Source organism: Zootoca vivipara, chromosome 13 (genome assembly GCF_965207765.1).
Source record: "Zootoca vivipara chromosome 13, rZooViv2.hap1.1, whole genome shotgun sequence".
In the NCBI taxonomy this organism is placed as follows: Eukaryota; Metazoa; Chordata; class Lepidosauria; order Squamata; family Lacertidae; genus Zootoca; species Zootoca vivipara.
Window position 1 is genome coordinate 44,522,829 of NC_142596.1, and position 20,609 is coordinate 44,543,437.

General features: G+C 42.8%; 2 protein-coding genes across 3 annotated transcripts; one reads left to right on the forward strand and one right to left on the reverse strand.

Moving 5' to 3' along the window:
* Positions 1-356: 356 nt before the first annotated feature.
* Positions 357-8,992, reverse strand: CPSF4 (cleavage and polyadenylation specific factor 4). The gene is made up of 8 exons (XM_035132355.3): positions 8,801-8,992; positions 6,831-6,881; positions 5,721-5,873; positions 3,872-3,967; positions 3,411-3,504; positions 2,236-2,308; positions 1,611-1,781; positions 357-710 (listed from the first exon to the last, which is right to left on the reverse strand). Exons 1-8 carry the CDS (start codon positions 8,901-8,903, stop codon positions 642-644), a joined length of 810 nt encoding a protein of 269 aa, XP_034988246.1. The 5' UTR covers positions 8,904-8,992; the 3' UTR covers positions 357-641.
* PTCD1 (pentatricopeptide repeat domain 1) lies at positions 8,861-19,860 on the forward strand. 2 transcript variants are annotated; one of them, XM_088656479.1, is made up of 10 exons: positions 8,867-9,006; positions 9,307-9,525; positions 11,244-11,768; positions 12,370-12,510; positions 13,608-13,826; positions 15,672-15,773; positions 16,915-17,688; positions 18,097-18,213; positions 18,493-18,675; positions 19,650-19,860. In XM_088656479.1, the coding sequence occupies exons 3-10, from the start codon at positions 11,292-11,294 to the stop codon at positions 19,833-19,835; spliced, it is 2,199 nt and encodes a 732-aa protein (XP_088512605.1). In that variant the 5' UTR covers positions 8,867-9,006; positions 9,307-9,525; positions 11,244-11,291; the 3' UTR covers positions 19,836-19,860. The 2 variants fall into 2 exon arrangements, with proteins under 2 accessions (XP_034988244.2, XP_088512605.1); XM_035132353.3 differs by lacking the exon at positions 9,307-9,525 and having other exon boundaries at positions 8,861-9,006.
* Positions 19,861-20,609: the final 749 nt, after the last annotated feature.

Below are 20,609 nucleotides of genomic sequence, written 5' to 3' on the forward strand. Positions count from 1 at the left end.
ACTTAAATACCTTTGCTTTTCAACTCTGACTAATCAGTTAAAGGGACATGAGCTGTGTAGCTTTGTGACTTCATCTTGGCTACAGAGGCAAGGACATTCTACTGGACTTCAGCAGGATGCCAACTCCTTCACCCTCCCACAATAGGAGACAACTGCAGGTAGTTAAGTAAACTCTTTCCACATAACATACCAATAACCCTTGGACCAAACACTTTACATGGAAGACACTGGTGTAGATTTTAAGCATGTGCAGAACACAGCACAGTTGTGCAACTCATGACATCTCATGAGCTAATCCCCACCTTCCACCCATAGCCAAGGACTGCTGAAAAAATGAAAGACTTCCAAGCCAAGGATATTGGAACAAGGAGTGCCAATTCCAAATATTCTATTTCAGAAGAAGGCTTGTGTATTAAGCTTTTCTTCAGCCTGCTTCCCAGCTGGGCAGTCTGAATAAAGGCAGGCACCACTTATGTTCTAAAAGGTAAAACAAATGAAATACAAAAAAGAAGTTGTGGGTAAGTAGTCCTCAGTAGGCTGTCCTTTTCGTGTAGTCACTGGGGGGGGGTGAAGATGGCTCAACAAGTTCAATGTGGTTTCAGGCATAACTCGGCCCTCATATTTAAAAAGGTGCTGCTGGCTCATTGTCCGCTAAGGAATGCCAAATGTCCTTTGGTGCATCTGTTGGCATAATGTCCTTTTTCACCACACTGGAGAGAAGACCAAAAAAAATGAAGCTATTAAAATGCAGGAAGTTAAAAGCTTCAAATAAAAATAGCATGAATGGAAATAAGCACGAAACCTATCTTCCTCCCAAGGTTGGAAGTCAATAGTTTATATTTGACTGAAACTTTGAATTGGTGCCTTTCCCTGTGGTGCTGCTTTTGGAAGTGGTTGGTATCCCTGTTTAAAGCAGTGACAACAGAGTAAGATGCCAAATGTTAAGCAGCACTAAATTTAATCTATGGCTGTAAGTAATGTTTCTTTGCAACATCAGGTGACAAGTGGGCAGGCCTTGGCCCAATCAGCCTGGCGGGGCAAATTAGGACCATCAGCCAGAGATTTGTCATTGTTGATATAGATAGAGGGGAATTCTTTACCCATCTTCATGTCCTGTCACACAAACTTTGGGAGACAGATAATTTTATCTGGGTACGTTTTTAGTTGAGAACTATGGAATTCAACTTTGTTGCCTTCCATTGCAACAACTTCCAGAGGTGTAGCCATATTAACAAAGGTGTTTTCACAAAGGTGTAAGCAGCTTCCCAAGACAGAGATGGAGTTTCCTTATTCTATACCTATCCCTTGCTTCGCTGGTTCATACTCTTACATATTCCCTTTTAGATTATCCCTGCAATGAAAGGACTGTCTTCTTAAACATTACAGTACAGTGCTTGGAAGTTTTAGGTGCTTATATGTAATAATGCAAAGTACTGCAAGTCCCTAAATCCCACTATTTTTCAAAGTTGGCTGAAACAACACTCTCCGCTTGGATGTATGAAAATAAAATGCAACTGTTTATTTCACTTTCAAAACTCAGGATTTGTGGTGCAGAGTTTTAAGATTCCCCAGACAATTCTTTCCCCTACAACCTGCAGGCTTCAGCTTACCTTATAACAGGTGACCTGTTCCAATGGCCGAGGACCCCTGTTCCCCATGCTGTTGTTTTGAGACTGCATAACTCCAATGACCTGTGGGGTCCTCTGTTGGTTGGGAGAAGAGTTCTGACTCGTTAATTGGATGAGGGATGATGACCTCTGTAGTGGTGGATTGTTATTTAGCTGAGGGGGGGAAAAGCAGCCCACACATTGAATGATCAATTCAGAAAAAATATTCACTGCTATCAGACATGATAATCAAAAAACCATCATCCTGAACCTGGATGTTCTCAACTTCTTAAAATTCAAAGTACTATAGCCCTGAACCATGATTGAAATGCAACTACCCCCAAGTATGTTTCTTTTTGCCAAGGCTTCTACAAATGCAGAATGTAACATCCAACCTTCAGATAGCAAGAAATTCCCACAGTACCTGACTAGAGAATGAAGCACCAATGGTGTATAAAAAGATATACCCTTCAAATAAAAAAAAGTTCCTCACAATGATGCTTTGTGATTTCTATTCTCTGAAGGATATAAACTGTATATTTGGTGTTCAACTATTTCAACATCCTTAACCCTCTGGCATTTGGAAGATGCTGCAGAAGTCTGTAGATGTAACTGGGGAACTGCATACCTTTTGTTGTGGCAGTGGTGCTGGAGGCAGTGGTGGTTGCTCTGTGGTTCCCATGGGAAGTTCAAATCGAGGGCTAATTTTAAAAGAAAGTGTATATAAGGAAACATACAAAGATCAAATTGACCCTCAAACCACTGACACTTCTCCCTTACAGCTTCAGAGTTCATACATGTCCTGAGCAACAGAAAATAATTCCTTTCCATGTTACATTTTGCTGCTTGGATACAGAAACTACAGCAATGAGAAAGTATTTTCTACATACAGCGCTAGTACAGGAAGGAGAAACAGATTCTCTCCAACCAAATCATTCAGAGGCCAGTAACCAACAACCAGAGCAGCTTGAGGAAGAGCCCACCCTCGAGGCTAAAGAAGCATGAGGTACTTTCTCCAGCCAAATTGAGAGACGCTTACAGGGCTAACACATTGCGACAACTTGTGGGAACAAGCTATACCCCATGCTGCTAGGGAAAGTCAGACCTCTAGGATACTGTCAACCTGACAATATCTTCCCATTTTCAAGTATGATAGCAAAACTCAACCTGAGCAAAACCTAAGCTCTGTGCAAGCCTGCCTTATTGGGAAGCCACAAGCCTCAGTAGGTTAAGAAAAATATTTGTGAAATACAACAATCATTTTCCAAGACCATTTCACTTCCATGTGTTTTCTTACAGCGGGGTAGGGCATCATCCTACACCGGATCTCCTCCCAGCTGCTCCTGAAGGCAAGCTTTGAGACCTTCAAGTGTACAAAAGGCCCTTCCCATATCGATCATATCTTAGCTCCAGAAAGCAGGGCATTGATGGGGCTCTGCAGAACTTTCTTTCCTCAACCTTTCCTAACTTTCTGGCTTCTAAATTTCCCATGTCTTTCTCTCTCACTACTATGGAGCTTATTCAGAAATGGGTTTAAAATGTTTTCTTCAACTCGAAAAAGAAGAGTCCAGCACTTTCTCATCACTCATTTGAGGAATATTCTGACTCTGGAACCAGCCTAAAAGATTTCCAGGATACATTTGAATGGCAGAGTGCATGGTAGATGAGCTTGTGACACTTGTGAATGAGCCTGGGGCAACTTTCAAAGAAATTAATATATGCCAGTGTGTGATATAGAAGTTATGATGTATAAGGTTAAAGGGGAAACATAAAACAGCAGAAATAATCCTGGAGCATACTCACTGCATGAATTTGCAAGTGGGGCCCTCTGGACAGAAGCCTACCAGATAATTCACACATATAACACGTCGGGTATGTCTGTGCCTACAGAGGGGGCCTGCAATTAAATATTTTGTGGTTATATCTGTTATATGCAAACACAGGAAACATTCAGGATACACAAGGCTTGCTGTATACACACAAAACCGAGCCTACCAAGGCTACCTGTGATGTCTGTCCATTCAAGCTGCAAGGATTGTGCATTTTCAGAGACTTTCTCACTACCACAAACATAAATTTCCCAGAAATGAAGTCAAGTTCTTAAGCAGCCAACTCTTATGCCAGACATCAGGGATGGGACCTTCCCAAAGTGCAAGGTGTTGCAGCTTCACATTATGGTTGCAAAGCAAATATACGTTGGAAGTCAACAAAGATGCAGGCTAGCAAGCTACACAGCCAGCAGCAGAAATATGTGGTATACATACCGTGTTTACAAAAACCTCTGTCATACCAAGGGCAATCTTTTATCTTAGATTCTGGGTCAATGTGCAAAAATGGGCATTCCTTGTTGCTGCATTCCCCTGCAGTAGACAAACACTCACTTTACTGGACCAAGCAAGAGAGAAAGAGCATTGTGCATCAGCATTAGGATCAAACAGCTTTCCCAGAACAATGATACAGCATCAGGAAAAACTTGAATGCATATCTTTTTGCCATCACAAGAATCTTGGCTTTCTAGAATCTTGGCTTTCTAGTGACCAGTAATTTACCAATCCTGGAAGTGTAAACCTTCTCTAGCCAGATAAATAAAGATTCTAAAAAGTTAAGCATAAAGAGTCATCTTCAGAAGAAAGACAATTTAAGGTTTTTAATTATGCTATACTAAATCACCACAAAGTTGGTGTCATTTAGATCATTTATTCACTTCAAGTGCAACCCAAACCAAACAAGGCATATAAAAATTATGGAATTCACAGTACGTTACAGACAGCACAGCACATGATGAAACAACAACAAGTGAAAGTGCAAATTTTCAAACAGAACTACTCAATGTATGACCATATGCCTGCGCTCAAGGGTTATACACATATTTGATTATTTTGTCCTATAAACACAGGAAGAGAAATTCCAAATTGCACCAGACAACATAACAACATACAGAATTTACTGTTCACTGCAAATAAGTTTAGCTCAAAAACCAGCTCCTAATGGTGAGAACTGCAAGGTAACTTATCTCGTTCCATTGTGTTACTGCCAATCCTAATACATGGCCCCAAAATGTGTGAAGCAATATATTTCACATGACCCAACTACAACTCAAGGCTGGTGTCTCTATGGAGACCTAGTACAGTGTACAGTATAGCAACCAAAATACGGAATTACAAATGTAGTAAGAATTTACTTCTAAACCACTGGTTCTTGCCCAGATGAGGGAACAAACCTTTATATAAAAACCAATAGACTATCCAAGCAAAGCTTCCAGTAGGAACCCAGTTTATTTAGAAAAGCTATTGCACAATAGGACAGGCCCACTAACCAGTTGTTTAGCAATGAACTGCCAGTTAGAAAGAATGCTCTGAATGAACATTAGAGCAAAGTTTTATAGAGTTCTACTGTACACACATAGCCATACACCATAAAACAACATTGCATACATCAAGGGGTGTAAAATGTCAGGCTCCACTGTGTTAGCAACTTCCCCTCATTCAGCTTTTGCACTTATCCACAGTTGCCTTGACAACCAGGCCTTCAGAAAGGAACTATGACATTCCATTCCCATATCTTCTTTCTGTGTCCTAGGAAAGCTTCAAGGAGATGCTAGTTTAACACTTGTTGCTAACTTAAAACTGTCCTAGCAAAACATTCTGACTAGCTGCAAAAAATACTCCAGGGTCAGATAAGCAAGTAATGCAGTGAATCAATGGTTTACACAATGTGAGAGATACGCATGAGAGTTACACAATGCAGGAACACCAGAATCAAATTATTCTTTGGTAAATTCTATATAGAGAATAAGTGCTATTGGATAAATATATAAAACAGCCACAGCAAAATCTGTATCAATAATCTAATATCAAAATTTATACATCACAAAGTTGCAAATTTCTGTCATCAGTGGGTGGTGTTAGGCAAGTATCTCCTCATGGAATTGTAAAACAGTACTGACCTTAATTTATGAAGCTATTGTAAGGATTGCTGAGACAATATATATGAAGTATCCTGAACATTTTAAAGTGCTTCATAAATGTCTATTTGTATTGAGTGATTTCCTCTGTACAAGGCAAGCCTTCACAGTACCAGTAAAACTCACGCAGATACCATATTTCCTCTTACCATATTTTGAGTAAAAATAACACTCTGGCATCTTAGTCATGTCATATTCATGCAAGAATTCACACTGGTCACCCTTCTTGCACAGCCCTCGTAGCCAGTGTTTGCAAACTACTGTCTTTTCGCCACTGATGTGCCGGAAGGGACACATTCCTCCTATTGTGCAGAAAACAAGAGATAAAAGAAATGCTCTTTAACACACACCCCATCTGAATTATGGGTAGAAAGCATCAAGGAATGTCTATTACAATTTTCCTTTGACCTAAACATGTTTGGCTCACAGAGCATATTTTTTGATAGATAATATATGCAGAATTGGGACCCAGGTGGCGCTGTGGGCTAAACCACTGAGCCTAGGGCTTGCTGATCAGAAGGTCGGCGGTTCGAATCCCTGTGACAGGGTGAGCTCCTGTTGCTTGGTCCCAGCTCCTGCCAACCTAGCAGTTCGAAAGCACATAAAAATGCAAGTAGATAAATAGGAACCGCTATAGCGGGAAGGTAAACGGCGTTTCCATGTGCTGCTCTGGTTTGCCAGAAGCGGCTTTGTCATGCTGGCCACATGACCTGGAAGCTATACGCCGGCTCCCTCGGCCAATAATGCGAGATGAGCGCTGCAACCCCAGAGTTGGTCACGACTGGACCTAATGGTCAGGGGTCCCTTTACCTATATGCAGAACTAACATGGTAGAAACAACCTCTCCCCTCATAGAGTCTTCTAGGCAGATAGGATGACCAAGAAATGTCAAAATGAAAGGAGGGTCCATGAATAGAAAATCATGTCTTCTCAAAAAGTCATAGGAGCTTGGAAACCACAAGATCCTAATGTATTATTTTTATTCCGATACCTCAGTTTGTAAGTCAATGGGGTCAAAAAAGTGGTTTTGTTGTACCAGGGACTGATAGTGTGCTTGGAGGCCCTTTAGTTCTACAAAGTTTTGTACATCTTATGTCCACATACCTAACAAGACTTCCTTGTTTCTGTCAAGTGCTACGTACACTGATGCAGTATATAAACAATAAAGACTAACTACTGATTCACAATAAAGGACTGTGGTTTATTAATTGGCTCTGCTTCATCTTTTTCTAGCACAGCAATTTGCAGTTGTGGCTTACCTTTTCCACAGGCCGCTTTTAAAAAAAAATCACAGACAGCTGCACCCGATTCTGTGGAAAAAGAGATTCACAATGAAGCTCCCTATATCCTACACCTCAGTAGTTTCAACAGTTGCGTTATTACATTATCAAAATGAAGACCGCTATACAAATTAATCACTCAAGTCTTCAGATGGAAATTTACCCAGTATCATCTAATGAATTTATGGCTAATCACACATTTCATATTCTTTTTTTAAAGTCCATATTCAAACAGTTACAGCACTGACAGGAACTGGGGCAACGTACACTTTAGCAGTGTTCCTGAGCCTCTCATAGCTATGTAACAAGTAGAAATCCAGAAAAGGTTTTCCTAGCATTTCTTCCCTTAGCCTGAGAATGTTTTGGATAACTTGAAAGCCCACATGCACCATGGAAAGAAGTTTGTACTAAGCTGGCTACCTATTTTGTTCACACAAAGTTTGCCTGTTTTGAATTCTCTAAAGTGTTATATAAATGCTAATTGTTATTATTATGCTTCCTACTGCAGCTTTGGGGGCAAGTAAATAAGTTATTGTTTTTGAAGGCATTTTTTGGTTGAATTTTATGAAATTTTTACAGCTGTTGACTATACTATTTTATGGATCCACTTTTTTCCTTTTAAAAAATACTTCCTTTGCACTTTAGCAACTGACTTCTCAAATATAGTTTTAATCCTACAAAGCTGCATCTTTGCTTTTACTCACTAGTCTACCACCACCAATTTATCAGTCAACAGGCCAAAATTAAAACTATATAATGCACCCTTTTATTAAGTACAGAGTAAAACTCAAAGTATGACATAAGTGTGATTGATGGAGGGCATTATCAACTGCAACTAGTGCTCTGGTCCATGGGGTCATGAAGAGTCGGACACGACTAAACGACAACAATAGCATTAAAAATAGCAAAGTGGAAATTATGGAAATATGTAGACCTCAGTTTTTCAGGGCTTTGTAAATGTATACAAGGACAATGAACCTGGTTCAGTAGTAGAGGGGCAGCCAGCACAGATTTTTTAAATAATGATGTTGCATGTTGTTGGCCAGGTGGTCCTGTCAGCAGTCTGGCCATTCTATTCTGCTTCAGCAGGAGCTTCTGGACAGACCCAACAAAAATACACTGCAGTAATCCAGTCTTGAGAGTACCACCACATAGTTATGATGGCTACATAGAACCTCGGGAATCGAGTCAGTGTATCTCAGAGTCCTTTTCTACAGAACAACAGGAAGAGAAAGCTGTTGCCTTCATGCCCTACTGGAGGGTTTTCCAGAGGAATCTGGGTGGCTGCTACAGGAGGCAGGACACCAGACTACACAGGACCTTTCACCTGCTCCAACAGGGCTCTTCCTCCACTAGGGTTATAAGTAGGTTTAATCCCCCCCCTTTAAATAAATTTGATTCATAGTTTAATCCATCTGCCTTCTCTTCAGTGACTCACAGGGCAAACCTACACTGCCTGCCTCAAAAATAAGCCCTGCCAAATTCAACAGGACCTAGCACTTAAAAGTAGAATTTTCTTCTGAGGAGGGGAGGGGGGTTATTCCAAAATGTGTTTTTGTGGAATCGTAAACCACACAATTGATATAATTTATTTAGATAACACTTAAATCCCGGTGAGACTCTGAAAGAAGCTTAAAAAACAAAACAAAAACCTTCAAAACCTAGGTGCAGCAACAAAAACTATACGACATCCGCATGGAACAAGGATTGCTCTGGCCCCATTCCGTGACGTGTCCTCCAAGTTAACACCTCCCTCAAATGCCCCTATTCAGTATATTGGGAATAATAATAATAATAATAATTGCAATGTGTGCCTCTGCCTCATTCTCCCTCCATCTTCAATTCCACCGGGAAGAGCAGGTGTGGGGCGGGGGGATCTGGGTCTGCCTCTTCCTGCGCGGCCCTCCCTGACCTCCCTCCCTCCCTCCCTCCGCCGCCCCGTCGCGTACTGTCCATGCCCGGGAAGGGCAGCGGCTGCGCCCCGAGCTGCTGCTCCACCGCGATCTCCAGGTCGAACTTGATGTGATCCACGCTGGCGATAAGTTCCTGCATGGCGGCGGCGGCGGCGGCTGTGCGTTCAAAGGAGGCAGACTGGGCAAGGAAGCGAAGTATCTCCGCTCCCCTCGAGGCGCTTCGGCTCTGAGGGAAAACTGAGGTAAAACCAAAGGGCGGGGCGAGTGAGGAGCCTAACGCTTGTGTGCGCGCGCGAGTAAGAGGGACACCAGCTCCCTCCAATCCGAACCCGACGGGCCTTCGCGAGGGATGCTGGGAGCTGCGGGGCTTGCGCACGCGCGCGCTCACACCCCGCCTCCGCTCTCCGGCTCAGCCAATAAGACTAGGCCCCGCCCCTTCAGTTGGGTGGGCGAGGTTAAAGTCCCTCGCGCAGCCATGGTTCGTGTCCCACTCGCTCTCTCTCTCTCACTCGCTTTCCTCTTTCCGGCCCCGCCTCCCCTAGCTTAAAGAGTCGGAAGCATTGTTATGGGTAGAGAGAAGAAGAGGGCGGAGGAAGAGCGAACCAATCGGCTCTCGCGCCGAGGTGGGGGGTGGCTCCTCGGCCTATCGCCTCAGCCCGAACGAGAAGCTCCGCCTACCACTTCCAGAAGCAGAGGCGTGCGGGGAAGTCGGGAGTCGCGAGCGGGAGGTCCGGCCTCGCGCGTGGAGGGAACGTTGGCGGGTGAGTGGCAGCTCGTGTGCGCGTGCGCGCAATATAGAGGGGAGGAGGTGGTCGTGGCGCCTCATGGAGGCCCCTTCTGTCTCGGCCGTGGAAGAGGCTCCTAGAGTCGGCCTCAGCCACCGCAGCACGGTGGCCAGGGGTGACGGGAATTGGAGTCCAGCAAAACTCATGGAGGGCTTTAGCTTTCCCATCCGAGCCTGGTCCTCACACTGCTCTTGAGAACAGTAGTCGTAATAATAATAATAGTTTTATGATTTATGATTTTATTTTTTAAAATTTCTATACCCCTTTATATTTTTAAGAACAATCTCAAAGCGGTCTACACTACAGCATATTAAATCAATAAAACATAAATAAAACAATCTGAAGAAAGTCAAATATAGAGTATACAGTCAAAGCAACACAACATAAAACTAAAATATTACCTTTAAAGATAATATTTATAGTCCGAACACATCTGACTGGGTTGCCCCCATATAAAACATATTAAAACGTCAAATTCTGTATTCAAAACCTCCCCGATAACAGGGCTGCCTTCAGAGGTCTTCTAAAGGTTGTGTAGTTCTTTATCTCCTTGACATCTGATGGGAAGACACCACTGCCTAGAAGTATCGAGTGGGGGGGCTTCTTCCCACAGCCCTGAGAGCATTTGTTTTGTAAAATTTACGTTCCGCCTGATTGTAAAAACAAACCTACAACAACACCCTCAAAGCGGTTTACAAAAAGATAAAACAGTAAAATGGAGAGAGAAAAATGCAACCCTACTTTCAAAGTTTAAATACTAGAACTAGAATTCTTGACACCCGCAAAGTTGTGGAACTTTTTCCATCGTGTTGCCATGCACCCAAGTTTTCCCTGACATTTTGCCCCCTGGTGCCATTTTTTACACCCGAAGGCAAGAACATGTCAGGAATTTTCCTGACGTATGGCAAGCCTATTTCTAAGCACCTGGGTAGGCTTCTCTAAACAGGAATGTTCTTTTCATCAGGCGCCGAAAAGAGTGCGGTGAAGACGCCGGCTTGATCTCCGTAGGCAAGGAGTTCCAAAGTGCAGGTGCTGCCACACTAAAAGATCAAGTTGTTACAGATACGGAATGGGTATTATGTGGAACCTGTAGTATTGCCAATTCCGCCAGTCAAAACAGTCAAGTGGGCGCATGTAAAATAAGAAACTTTGTTTGAAATGTTTCCACACTTAAGCTTTCATCAAAACAGATTTCAGAGCAGCATATAATAGTATAGGTAAAGCATTGTGTGCAGTTAAGTTTTACTCAAAATAGACCCATTTAAATGAATGGGCCTCAGTTAATTTATTTTTTTTACAATGCAAAGTGTGGATTGAAAAAACAACCTAAAAGCAGGAACAAGCTAAGATGCAAAGTACAATAAACTCAAAAATATGAATTACTTAAAGTGTCTAACTAAGGCTGCAGTCCTATAACTAGGGCTAACTTACCCATTGAACTCAAGAGGCCCATCGGGAACCTGTGGCCCTCCAGATGTTGCTGGACTCCCAACTCCCAACATTCCTAGCCGTATGATGTGATGCAACAATTTGATCAGTGCTGTGTTTAGTTTCTGATCTTGTTTTAATTTTGATGTATCGTCGTTTTAATGTTTAACAGAAGCCACTGCAAGTTTGTTTGTCTGTTTGTTTTAAATTTTAATGAAAAGTAAGGATATAGATATATAAAAAAATGTTTTGGATTTGGATTCTAGGAGATGGCCGTCTAATCAGAGAACAAGGTGACGAAAGCGGGTACCACAATGGCTTTGCAGCTGATACGCCATTGCTTCCCTGCAGGACTTTTCACTGTGAGAGGTTCTTTCTATCCTTGGCTGTGTTCTACTTCCAGATTGAGGTCCTTTTCAAAGAAACATTTGGCAAGGCCTAGAAACACGCATCATCTCAGGTTTCTGGCCTTGAGACCTTTTAGTTCATCCCCAGTGGTCTACAAGTTACACAGGAGAGATCCGAAAGAGACACACTCTGCCACCACCTCTGAAGCAGCCAGCAATGAGGAAGAGAAATTTGATGATGACGAAGGCTTTGGGTTGTTGTCTCAAAAATTTTCTTCTAGACAATTTTTTCACAAAGCTTCTGAAGAATTTCGCAATTTGCAACTCAAAAGCCAGGTGGAGGAAGTGGAAGATGAAGAATTGGAACCAAAACCCAGACAAGGTCCCAGGAACACTCCGTATTGGTATTTCTTGAAGTGCAAGGCATTGATAAAGGAAGACAAGGTCATTATCTCAGCTGTCTTCATTGCAAGAGTATTGAATAGACGCATAGCTAATGAAAGGCCATTGCCCAGTGCTAGAATAGAGCACCTTCCAGGGACTCTGGGATGCCACTGCTAGTCAGTGTAGTAGACAATATTAGGCTGGATCAGAGTTAAGGAGCCTTCAGTCCACAGGCCTAATATTGGCCAAGCCCATACCCAACACCATATCATTGACATCGGCAAAACCCTGTGCACAGCGCTTTGCAAACCCCAACGACCAGCTGATCAAAGGGGCTTGCGAAGCAAGGTGTCAAACCATGCTGACAAAAATGGGTCATCCAATGCCACTGTGATGCCCACCTGTCACATGTGGTCCGTAGAGGTGGGGTCGGTAGACAAGGCTTATGCCTGCACCTCCTGAGCTAGATGAGCAGTGTGATCTTGTGCAGCCCATGTTTAATCCAAAGATACACATTAAAATGCCACTGGGGCCTGACATCTGTTCCCATGGAAGGGTTGCCCATAAGGGAATGTGGCCTTTGGGCTGAGAAAGATTGCCCAAGCCCTGCAGTAGCAACAGTTCCTGCTGCGTCCTCACAGTTGTCCTCTCTTAACTGTAGCTGGCGGAAGCTTTGAACCTGTTTGACGTACAGATGCTGAAGGAGGAACGTGTTCGGCCAGAAGAGAGCAACTACACTGTCCTGATCGGTGGTTGTGGCAGAGCTGGCTATGTGAAGAAGGCATTCAGGCTCTATAACGATGTAAGTACTATAATTTTCGTTCAGATAAGGGAGAGAGCTACTGTCAGAAAACCAAGCCAGGGATAGTTTTTGTATGAAACCACCCAGTGTGGCTGGTGCTGATGGACGTAGGCATCCAATGCCATCTGGAGTTCCCCAGGTTCCCCATCTCTGAACTAGGGAACTCTTGTTGCCAGAGAAGAATTGAAAGACAAATATTCCTGCAAAGTGCTATTGAGAAGGTTTCGGAGCATCTTTCATTCACGTGGAGAAAGGTGCGTTCATCTCCCCTGCTGCTTTTGAGCTGCGTCGTGTCATCCCTTCACCACGCACCCTGTGGCCTTCTGGATGTTGTTGGACTCCAACTCCCATCAGTCCCAGCCAGCATGGCAAGGAATTATGGGAGCTGGAGTCCAGCAACAGTTGGAGAGCCACAGTTTCCCCAGCCCTGTTCCAGTGAGCTAAGTCAAAAGCAGATCTCGCCTTCCATTTGTTCATTCAACAGGCATCTCATTAGCCAGCATCCTGGTGTGTTTTTGTGTGCCAAGTTTCTAAACTGACAAGAAAACTCAAATTCATGCCCTATGATGCATCAAATTTAAAAAAATTCAGCAAGTTTGCCTAGGATTTCACTCTGATTCTTTGCAGTAGGAATCACATAGCCATGTGGAATTTTCCATTTATTTTAATTCTATAGCACGATGAACAGCATATGGTAGAGGAAACACAAGGGCTGTGAAGGTATTGGCAGTGACTCTTGCAATTAGTTAATATGAGGGGTGGGTCGACATATCTTGTAGGGTTTATTATTTTATTTTCTTAATTTAAATCCTCATAATCGAATCTCCATTACATCCTCCCATCTTAATAGTGACTCTGGCATCAAGTGCTTGGAAGTCTGGCTCTCAGCGCTTTCTGCTGGAAGTCTGTGACACCTGCAATATTTTCTTTGAAAGTTTTCCATTCAATATATAAGTCCTCTCTGTCTAATTGGGATTTTCATAATTGACTCCTGTGCATTACAACACGTTCACAAAGTATCTGTTCTATTCCTGATACCACATCATTGTTTTAGTATTTTTATGATGCGTATCTATTGCTGTTTTATTGGGAGGCAGATGAAGAAGCGAGCCTTGACTCCGACTGACGCCACGTACACAGCCCTGTTTAACGTCTGTGCAGAGTCACCCTGGAAGGACTCGGGCCTGCAACATGCGCTTCAGCTACGGCAGGAACTACTGAACAAAAGCATTGAGCTCAACCTAGTCACGTACCATTCTCTGTTGAAAGTTTGTGCCCACTGTGCAGATCTCCGGATGTGCTTTGACATATTGAAGGTAAAGAAGCTTCTGGTATAAAATTTGGGTTGTTTTAATCCGTGTGTGTGGTTTTCTATGCAAGTTCTTTTTGGAACTGTGTAGCTGAAAGTGGCATATATTATCCTCAAGGAAATAAGTTGCCCGAGCTTGTAGTAAAGGCCCATACAACACTTTCAAACAAACAACATGGGGTGGGGAGACTGCAAAATGTAAACAGTGCACAGGATTGTGAAATGTTGCAGGGTGTGGGAATGAAAGTGTTGGCTTAAGAAAAAGTTGTTACTTCTGTTTCCTGGTTTTCAGAATGCTTTCCAAATACTGTACTTAAAATGATTTGCAAAGAATCATAGAATTGTAGAGCTGGAAGGGACCAAAGGGCCATCTAGTTCAATCTCTTGCAATGCGGGAATCACAGCTAAATAATCCCTGGCAGGTGACCATCTAACCTCTGCTTTAAAACCTCCAATGAAAGGAGTGCAGTCCATTCTACCATCAAACAGCCGAAATATGCTGAGTCAGAATCTCTTTTTTTGGTGATTTGAATCCATTAGTTCGGGTCTTACTCTCTGGAGCAGCGGAAGAAGCTCCACCATCCATGCGACAGCCCTTGAGATATTTGAACATAGCTATTATATTTCCTCTGTCTCCTCATTACCAGACTAAACATACCCAAGTCCCTCAACCGTTCATCATGGGGCTTGCTTTCCAGGTTCTTGACAATATTGGTTACCCTCCTCTGCACATGTCAATATTCTTCTTAAACTGTGGTGCCCAGAACTTGACACAGAACCTGCGGCCTATGGGGGTCGTTTAACTAGCCTATGGACCCTCGCCGCCTGCTCGGTCGGCTCCCGTGTGCCGCACTAAACCCGCACAGAGCAGAGCAGGGACTGCATTCCACAATGCTGGCCGGCTTCCCATTGGCTGCAGGAAGCTCCTGCAGCCAATGGGAAGCTGCGCACGCCTCCTCTGCGCTGGAAGGAGCGCCAGAAATAGTGTTTGCGCATGCATGCACGTGCACACTCTGGCCCACCGTGGCATCTGCGGGACTGTGAACCTGACCAAGGCACAAAAACTTTGCCAGCCCCTGTCCTAGATCCTTTTCACATGTAGTACTGGCAAGCCAGGTATCTCCCGTCTTATATATGGTTATTTGTGTCTAAGTGCAGAACCTTACATGTAATCCATTTTGTTTTCTCCAATCTATTACAATCAGGATTCAATGTGACTTTATCGTCTGAGGTATTAGCTACCTCTCCCGGTTTGGTGTCCTCTGCAAACCTTCATTTTAACCAGGATACACTATCTGAACATTAGTTATTGTAGAGAAATTTCTGATTTCTCATAGAATTACACCCCCACTCCTCACAAATTGGTAAACCTGCAGAGATTCTGTTGCTTTTAGTGGGTTCCTTTTTTGTAAACGGGTCCATCTCCTCCTGCTGATTTTTGGTGTGGTTTGGAACAGAGAGGCATGTAAATCCAACTAAAGACTCCTGTTTGCCAACAAGTTACGTAGTTAGAATGTGGAATAATGAAAGTATTTTTTCTAATCTTACAGAGAATTAGACAGTGCGTGACATTTAGTTTCTTACAGTACAAGGTTGAAATTAGCTGTCCCAGCTGACCTCAGCAATAGTATTTGTGAACACAGTATTGATGGACATTTGTACCTTGGTTAATTTAATTTGAAAGTGTCACTTTTGGCCTTCTTAGTCTTTCCTGGATCTTTTTATTATTATTATCTAAGAGAGAGAGAGAGAAGTTTTCCATTTGAGCTACAAAAGAGCAAATGTTTCATTAAAGATTTCCATTGTGGAATAAGTGTGAAATTACTGTATTCATCCCTTTTTTCCAATTAAGGAAATCGTCCACAAAGGCCATACGGTCACCACAGAGACTTTCAACTTTCTGCTTATGGGGTGCATAAAAGACAAAGAGAATGGGTTTCGCTATGCCTTGCAGGTCTGTATTTTCCTTTCCTCTTTACAACAGAGCAAACCAACAAAGAGCTTCAAGCTTGCATTCACTCTGGCTGGTTTTCTTAAGCGATTGCTTCCTCTGGTTGTGATCCTTAAATTTCCATGTATCTTATAGAACTAGGGAGCTATATACATCTTAGATTAATTTTATTGCTAAATTTTATCCCACCCTTCTTCCCAAAGGAACCCACGGCAAAATGTTAAAACCATACAATTTAAAACCAAATAAAAACCATATTTAAAACAATTAAACACCATCTCAATTTTTTAAAAAAGCATCATGCTAATGATTGTGAGGTTGTGCTGTCAGTTCTGAGTTGCTTTTTAAAAAGACGAGAGGGTGCGTTACCCTTTAGTTAATCACCATTATGCCATTTGCAGTTACTTAACATGCTTATGTTGAAACATTTGCCTTCAGAACACAAGATGTATCGTGGAGGAGGTGGGCAGGACAAAGGATCCAGCCAGCAGACCTGATTCTGAGCTACCCTCCCCCCCCCCCCCGCAGGCTACTTTGTTTATTGCTCATAGTTTGTTTGGAGCTAAACAAACCACAGGCCCCATTTCAGACATAACCCAATGCCAGGAATCACGGTCCATCTCTCCTGCATGCTGTGAGGGAGGAGCAACATAGATGAGTTTGGTGCTTTTACAGTATACACTGTTTTACTGTGATGTGCAAACTGAGCTACTACCCCGTTTCTCCGAAAATAAGACGTAGCCATAAAATAAGCCAGAGCAGGATTTTTAAGCATTCAAGGAATATAAGCCATACCCCCAAAATAAGCCATAGTGATAGGCAGTTTAACCTTGTAGGTTAAACTGTGCCATACTTAATTAAAAAAATAAGACATCCCCTGAAAATAAGTCATAGTGGGGGTTTTTGAGGAAAAATAAATATAAGACGGTGTCTTATTTTTGGAGAAACACGATAAGTGGCTTTGGGGACAACTGCTGTCTTCCAGGCTCCAATCCCAAGAAGCAAATTCCTCTGAATACTGAGACTTACTGCTGAGTGAGCACATTTAGGATCAACCTGTCTGTTTCCCATTAGTGTTAAAACTGTAATTATATAGATTGGGGTACAGTTCTCTTTTCTCTGCCCTGACCTTTCTTTCCAACAGGTTTGGCAGCAGATGCTTAAGCTGAACTTAAAACCCGACAGTTACAGCTACAACCTGATGCTCGGTGCTGCCAGAGACTGCGGCCTTGGTGACCCCCTTGTAGCTTCCAATTTGTTGCTAAGAACTTCCAAGGAAAGCCCAGCTATCCTGAGGCTGGAGGCTGGTAAGCAACACCGGAAGGCGAAGGGTCGGCGAGGAAAGGAAGTAGATGCTGGAGCTGCAATGCAGTTGGATGTGGAGATGTTGGAAAAATGGGTGTTCCCAGAGGAGGACAGAAAACCTGAGCAGCAAGTCTATAGCCAAAAAAGCAAACTCAAAAATGACCATTGTGCAAAGGCAGAGACTGGCGATATCTCCACTTTGCCAGATTCTGTTACACGCAGGAATCTGGGGATCTCTGATAAAAAACAGATGGCTCCAGATGTTACAGAAGCAAACACTATGTGTTTTTCCAAAGCCTCCTTCAACTTCCCCAACTTGTTGGACTCGCAGCCGCCCAGCGAAAATGTGATCTCCTTAGGGACGGTGGCAACCGCCTCCGATAGACTGGCACTCATTGGGGACATGGAGGGTTTCTTAAAGAGAATGAAGGATGACGATGCAGCATCCAGTATCAAAACTTTCACACTGCTAGCTGAGCTGGTGCAGCCCAACAGCCAGTCAGAGTCTTCCTTGTTGACTGTGATGGAGGAGCACAACGTGAAACCAGATATAACTTTTTTTAATACCTTGGTGAGGAAGAAGAGCAAAGGAGGAGATCTGGAAGGAGCAAAGGTAAGATCGCGGGCATATGTGTGGGTCAAGGGTGGGCGGCTTTCAGGCTTGCAGGAACTACTGTGGTTTCTTTTTTTTACCAGAACCTGATACATTTCCTGCCCACCCACTAGTGTAGGCCATAACCTTTTGGAGAACAGCATTGACTAAGAAGTACAGCTACATTGCATGCAAAAAGTCCCAGGATCAAAAGTCCCTAGCATTTCCAGGTAGGACTGGGACAGAACCTTGTCTGAAATCCGGTCAGTGTAGTAGCCAGTATTGAGCTTAATTGGCCAATGGTCTGACTGAATGTAAGGCAGCTTCCAATGTTCAATTAGCTTCATTCGTACACATTGCACCTCCTCTCAGCATGAACTTGAACAGGTAATCTGGACAGCTGTAGTCACATGCCTTTGTATATTACAGAGCCTGCTGCCCCTAGTGCTGAAGGAGGGACTTTCTCCCAATCTACAGACGTTTTGCAACTTGGCAATAGCCTGCCGCAAAAAAGAGGATGGACTGCAGTTACTCTCAGACATGAAGGTACAGAAAACTCAAGCTTTTGGAGCTGTTCTGCATGCGGCAGACCTGGTGGTTTTGATGGCTACATGTTAATGAGGAGTTCTGTTAACATAAAGGGGATCTTGTCTTTCAGCCTTCCCACTAGCTCTTGTAGGTGGCCATTGCAATCAGTTGTGCAGTGTGCAAATCCCCGTCTCCCCAGCTTTGGGGGCAGTAATCTTGGTATACTGTGCGACTCCTAAATGTGTGTGTAAGGACTTCAGAATTACCTTTGTCTGACAGTTTGGTGCTGTTTTTCAGCGTTCTGGAATAAATCCCAATGTACAGATCTATGGTGCACTTGTAACTGCAGCTGTGAAGAGACTGGACTATGCCTACCTCACAGAGATCCTCGCAGATATGAGTAGAAACCGTGTTCCTCCAAATGAAGTTGTCCTACGCCAGCTGGAGTTTGCAGCCCAGTATCCTCCTAACTTTGATAGGGTGAGGTAAACTTTTGTTTTCTGCAGAAGCTGATTTATACTCAAAAGAGAAAATTAAGACCAGATATTATATGCACTGTCCTTTGAACACCCTTGCAATTCTGTACATTCTTGCACATTTACCCAGATTGTACCCAGTTAAGTGTGCATCAGCCTTCCCCCAACATATTCCTTTCCATATATTTGCATTCAAACTCTCAGCCCCAGCCAGCATAATTTAGTAGTCTGGGATAATGGTTGGGCACCAGGTTGAGGAAGAAAAATGTATAGGATGCAAAGTGAGTGCAAGTATACAGTATCTAAAGAAAGGCCATTATACCAGCATCTACTTAATTGGATAAAGGTCTTCTCCACACCAATGGTATTAATTTCAGTTGACAGCTGAAAATGTACTGTTTAACCAGACCGTGGGACAAGGTGAGAGGTTGGATGAGCTTATTTATTGCATGTTTTAATTCATCACCGATACTGTGTGTTTTCTGCAGAAATGTTTATACACCATTGGGTTGTATTCAGTGATATTCCTATACAGGGTGGGCCCATTGAAGTCTATGGACATGACTTGTTCACTAATTTTAATGGGTATGGGCAACATTAGCTACAGCCCTCTAATTTGTTTAATGTTATGGATTTCTGCCCTAGGGCTATTTGATAAAATGTGAGAAATCCAAGAGTTTCCCGTTTATCTTACCTGTGCTCTCTGAGAGACCACCAAACGCAACTGGTAGCAGCCAGACCTGGTAACACTTCTAGATCCCATTGATTCCAGCAGAAGAGAGTTTAAGCACTTGCTTGTGGTCTTCCCTCTACAGAAACATTTTAATACCAGCATTCCTCCACCCCTTCCAAATAGAAGCAGCAAAAGTTTATGTAAGCTCCTGACAAATCTAAGAAGCAGTTTCTCACTTCTTAAGAGTAGAACTAATCTTCTCTTGCTGTTACAGTGTGTTAATTCTCCTCCTTTTCCTCTTGCAGTACAAAACAAAGGACTATTACCTGGAGAGAATTAATGGCTTTCGATCCTACTACTTCCGCTGGCTGAAGTGGATGGAGGCAGAAGAAACACCACACCCTTGGGCAAAATACAGAACTCCTAAGCAGCCAGAAAACAAACATAATCCAGAAGATGCACAAAACTACAGCAGCCAGAGGAGGAGGTAGAAAAATAAAACCAATGTTAATACTCCATAGTGGTGTTGGAAAGTTCATTTTGCCTTCATTTTGCCCCAGCATTCTTGTCCAAAATAGCTTAAGAATTTTTTTTACAAAAGAGGGAGTGAATTTATATATTTCTACTCAGACGCAAGCCCTGCTACGTTCAGTGGGATTTTCTGCCAAGGAGGTTTTTATAGCAGTTGTGGGGAACCGTTGAACTTCAACCTCCATCATCCCTGGCTAATAGTGGAATATTTGGCATGCCAAAGGTTCTCCCTTCCTGATTTATAGGGTTGCAGACAAAAATATTTAAAAAATGAAGACCTCACAAATTGAAATATGAACTGCTGTAATAAAATGTCACTCTTGATAAAGTTAATTTTTCATATTTTCTGCTCTAAATGAGACTTAGGGCTTTTTTCTTTAGTTCCAGAAGGGTGCCCATGCCCCATATTTCATGCAAATATGGAATTTTATATTGGATGCAAGATTTAGCTTCCTTATGTCACCTTGGTTTTCATTATAAAAACACAAGTTTCTAGGGTGTGAGATTTTAAATATAAGCCTGAAGGAATAGGCAATTCCTATAAAAGTCTTGGTGTACAAGTAAACAGAGAGCTTGAGTTTTATTGGGAATTTTAGAATGAGAGGGATTGTTCTTCATCTAACAAGCAGCTATTTTGCAAACTTGTCCCACTTCATTGCTAATTGACAGGCCTTCTCCTAGGGAAGTATAACATATTTAAAGCCACCCTTATTCCCTCTCCCACCCAATATAAA

Excerpts from the sequence above, each read along its gene's own strand:
- CPSF4 (XM_035132355.3), bottom strand. The coding sequence starts at position 8,903 with ATGCAGGAACTTATCGCCAGCGTGGATCACATCAAGTTCGACCTGGAG. Across the intron at positions 5,874-6,830 it reads AAAAGCGGCCTGTGGAAAAG|GAGGAATGTGTCCCTTCCGG; the intron begins GTAAGCCACAAC and ends TCTGCACAATAG. Across the intron at positions 711-1,610 it reads AACAGGTCACCTGTTATAAG|TGTGGTGAAAAAGGACATTA; the intron begins GTAAGCTGAAGC and ends TCTTCTCTCCAG.
- PTCD1 (XM_035132353.3), top strand. The coding sequence starts at position 11,292 with ATGGCTTTGCAGCTGATACGCCATTGCTTCCCTGCAGGACTTTTCACT. Across the intron at positions 12,511-13,607 it reads CATTCAGGCTCTATAACGAT|ATGAAGAAGCGAGCCTTGAC; the intron begins GTAAGTACTATA and ends ATTGGGAGGCAG. Across the intron at positions 18,214-18,492 it reads AGTTACTCTCAGACATGAAG|CGTTCTGGAATAAATCCCAA; the intron begins GTACAGAAAACT and ends GCTGTTTTTCAG.